General features: G+C 34.5%; 1 protein-coding gene across 1 annotated transcript; it reads left to right on the top strand.

Annotated features, from left to right (window-relative positions):
* The first annotated feature begins 3,139 nt into the window (after positions 1-3,139).
* On the top strand, positions 3,140-4,146 carry LOC134262344 (uncharacterized). Its single transcript, XM_062744722.1, has one exon. It carries the CDS (start codon positions 3,239-3,241, stop codon positions 4,103-4,105), a length of 867 nt encoding a protein of 288 aa, XP_062600706.1. The 5' UTR covers positions 3,140-3,238; the 3' UTR covers positions 4,106-4,146.
* The last annotated feature ends 245 nt before the right edge of the window (positions 4,147-4,391 follow it).

The raw sequence follows: 4,391 nt of genomic DNA, 5'->3' as shown, positions 1-4,391 counted from the left end.
TTGATGTTATAAGAAAAAAGTCTGAGCTCCTGAGCAATTAGCAATTACCCAGAATAATACATGTGCTGTAGTCAAAAATGCTATAAATTCTTTACTTAAAACAAATAATAATGGTAGATTCGTTGACAAAATGCTAAAAGTTTAATATCAGGAAAACGAAAGTAAGCATATATATAATCTCAAATGCAATGGACCGAATTTTCTCAGCTTATGAAATAATCAAAGTATTTCCGTCAATAAAAGCTTACTTCCGGTAAGGGAGAAGTCATTTGAAACGGAATTTATATAAAAAAATGAAGAGAGATATCTCTTTGCAACAAAGAGATATCTCTTTTTGCTTGAGAGATATCTCTTTTATACACTTTCGAAAGATATCTCTTTCTCTTTAAGAGATATCTCTTAAGTTAAACGGAGAAAGATATCTCTTTTACTAAAAGAGATATCTCTTTAAGTAAAAGAGATATCTCCAACACTAAAAGATATATCTCTCTAGGTGAAAGAGATATATCTTTAATGTTTAGAGATATCTCTTTTCACGAAAGAGATATCTCTAAAGGAGAAAGAGATATCTTTTCAAGTGGAAGAGATATCTCTCTAATAAAAAGAGATATCTCTCTAAGTATAAGAGATATCTCTCTAAGTTTAAGAGATATCTTTTTCTCAAAGAGATATCTCTTAAGTTGAGAGATATCACTATTTTTTAAGAGATATCTCCCTAAAATGAGAGATATTTCTGTTATTTTAAGATATTTTTTTTCCGAATAAATAGTAAAAGGGCTTGCCATAGATATTGTGATTTCATCATTTAATGGACAATTTAAGCAAAAAAAAAAAATAAAAAAATAAAAAGATATCCTGCTTTGGAAAGAACAATTGCTTTTAAGATATTTAAATCCCATCGATCTAGACCAGGAAGAAAATTAAAATCAGCTGACAGATAGATAACACAGGTACGTCACGTGATTAGAGAGTTATCTAAAGACTAATCAATGGGACGGCCAGCATTAGTGAAGGCAGGTAAGAAAAATAGGAGGCGTAATCGAAGCATTGCTAATTAATTATTTTTTTCCCTTTTCACAAAGATTTATTCTTCAGACAATGACTTATCCGTCTACAATCAGAATTAAGATGTGTCGTTCAATTGAATTCCGTTAGTTAAACTTCGTAAATCTACATGTATACCTATGACAGTTTTTTTTTTTATTTTAAACTTAAAATGCCATTAATTTGTCGAAAAACATGCTACATTGTAAGACATTATAATATTTACCATTTTCTGTCATTTTAGCAATTTTTGCCCCCCCCCCCCAAATCTAGAGCGGGGTCGGGCGGACACCCCCACTCTCAGAAATTTTAGAGTTATTAAACTCACTTTGAAACTACTTATCTAGAAATTGTAGATCCGTGTTATATAAGTTGGTATGAGAAGTCAAAGTAATAAAGTTTTAAAAGTCAACGACCATCCAAAGGTAATTCATGCAAGTCCCCTCCATCCGGAAAAAAACATCCTGGATTCTGCAACAGAGGTTTTCTTCCCGAAAATTTTGAATGCAGCTAGACTTGAACAAACGTTATATTTTCAGTAACATGTCTAAGATAGATCTATTCAAGATTATAATGTTGGACATTTTATCAGGTTGGGCACAGTTCCTTTTTCGGGGAAGTATTACTGTAAAAAGGAACTATTACTCTTTTCAGTAACAAAAAACACTACTGAATTCGGGAATTTTCACTCATTTAGTCTCTATTCTTGTGTTTGTTTTTAATAAAAGATAAAGTGTAAGAATATTTTCACATCCTCTAAATATTTATTGTCTATTAAGTATATCTGTGCTCAAAACTGCAATATTTATGGCTGCAAAAAGCTGAAAAAGAGTGATGAAATATTTCTACGATATAGATTTCTTACGGTCAGCAACGTTCAGCACTTGCTAACTCGTTCATGAGAGTATTCGTTCTAATTTAATATTATACTATTTCTTTAAATGAAATCGTAATAATAATTTTGAATATCATTTCTTCTTTTACAGATGAAAATAATTATTTGAAATATTAAATTTTAAATGATATTCTTTTAAAATTGTCCTGGAATGAATGCCCTTATTAGATTCCATACTTTTGGTACATCAACAGGGACAATTATCAAATCTCATTTTACTCAGCAATGGAGGTCCGATTTTTTCAGTCAGGGAGGTTTGTTTGATAAAGATAAATTACATCACACTGTATTTTTATGCACTTTTTATTTAATAAATGAATTAGATGCATTATTTTAAAAATGTGACAAAAATTCCCCAATTGAGTAATGTTTTTATTACTGAAAAGAGTAATAGTTCCCTTTTGTAGTAATACTTCCCCGAAAAAAGGAACTGTGCCCAACCTGTTTATTCTTTAACAGGTAGCCACAGAATCTATAATTATGGATCCCCGTACCAGTGCCCAGGACGTGATACGATGTGACCTGTGTGAGACCGCTGTGGTACAGATGCACTGTGATACGTGTCTTGTCAACCTGTGTAAGGCCTGTGTGGGAGAACACATGGTATCTGATGAATCCAAAAAACATGACATAGTTCCATTGAAGCTAAGAAAATCCACTCTCCTCTACCCAGGATGTACATCTCATGGGGAGCGATGTGAAATGTTCTGTAAAAAATGTGACATTCCTGTCTGCAGCAGCTGCCTTGAATCTAATGAACATTTAGGTCATGAATTAACTAAAATTCTGCGAGTTCTGGATGAAAAGAAAGACACAGTTTCAAAACAGAAAAAAGAATTAGATGAAGTGATTTATCCCACCTACCAGGACATTGCCTCTGATGTACAAAGCAGAATGAGTCAGTTAGAAAAGAAATATGGAGATCTCTCAACAGCCATAACAAAACATGGAGAGGACTGGCACAGAGAAATTGACAAACTTGTCCAAAAACTTAAAGCAGAAGTTGATAAGATGAAAAACACCCAGTTTCAAACTCTACAGAAACATCTAGATGAAATAAACAAGACAATGTCTGACATCAAGGATGAAGTCAATTCAATGGAAACTGCAACAGACACTAATGACTTTTCAAAGCTGTATTCTGTAACATCTAGTGTAGATGTATACAGAAATCTTCCTCCCAAAATTATGTTATCGTTACCTGAATTCAGTCCAGAAAGAGTCCAAGGAGAAGATTTGAGGAAACTATTTGGAACCGTATCACCAAGTTCTTCAATTTTAGATGAACATGGCTACAGCATGAAGACAACACAAAAATCACCAGAAGCTGGATCCTCTCCTCCAGTCAAACAGCTGCTTGATGAACCAGAGACTGTCACCTCCATAGGCACTGGATACAGAAGTCTTTACAATGTGACCTGTCTGAGTGATGAAGAAATCTGGACAAGTGGAAATGACAACCTTATGAAACTCTTCAACATCAATCAGGAAGAGTCACTACTCAAGTCAATCACAACTAAGTCAGGGAACTGGACATATAGCATAGCAGTGACAAAAAGTGGAGATCTAGTTTATACTGATTTAGATGATACATCTGTGAACATTGTGAAGAATGAGAAGATAGAGGAGGTGATCCGACTACAGAACTGGGGACCTCGCGGTGTCTGTAGTACCTCCTCTGGTGACCTCCTGGTTATCATGGTCAGTGATGACAAACAATCAAAAGTTGCCCGTTACTCTGGCATCATAGAGAAACAAACCATTCAGTTTGATGATAAAGGTAAACCTCTCTTTTCATCTGGTGGTTATATCAGACATATAACAGAGAACAGGAACCTGGATATCTGTGTGTCTGACAGTGAAGCTAAAGCAGTAGTGGTGGTCAATCAGGCCGGGAAACTGAGATTCAGGTACACTGGGCATACTCCTGCTCCAAAGAACAAACCAATCAGTCCTCAAGGAATCACCACAGACAGTCAGAGTCACATCCTTACAGCTGATTATAGCAATGAGTGTGTCCACATCATAGACCAGGATGGACAGTTCCTCCGTTACATAGACTGTGGACTGAGTAGACCCTGGGGACTGTGTACAGATACAAATGACAATCTGTTTGTTGCTCAAAGATATATCAAAAAGGTTACAAAAATCAAATATCTGCAGTGATAATAATTAATATCTATTATACAAGAGGCTTACCTAAGTATCACTCAGTGAAGGGTTTATAAAAGTATGAAACAAACTGATATTTGGAAGTACATAAATAGTTCTCATATATACTCGTAAGCAAAACATAACTCTTATCAAATTGCCACACAGTACTAAAACACTCTTATTTGTCACTATCCACATGTAGACATGATTAAACTAAACAACAGTAATTGAACATACAGTAAACTAGATCTACATTTTCCTCTTGGCCTCCCTTGGTCTTTGAACATTTTTTGAATCT

The sequence above is a fragment of the Saccostrea cucullata genome, unplaced genomic scaffold (assembly GCF_032062105.1).
Source record: "Saccostrea cucullata isolate Sc308-1 unplaced genomic scaffold, CSIRO_AGI_Scuc_v1 ctg2241, whole genome shotgun sequence".
NCBI lineage: Eukaryota > Metazoa > Mollusca > Bivalvia > Ostreida > Ostreidae > Saccostrea > Saccostrea cuccullata.
Note: the sequence above shows the minus strand (reverse complement) of the source record. Positions and strands in the feature narration are given on the sequence as shown.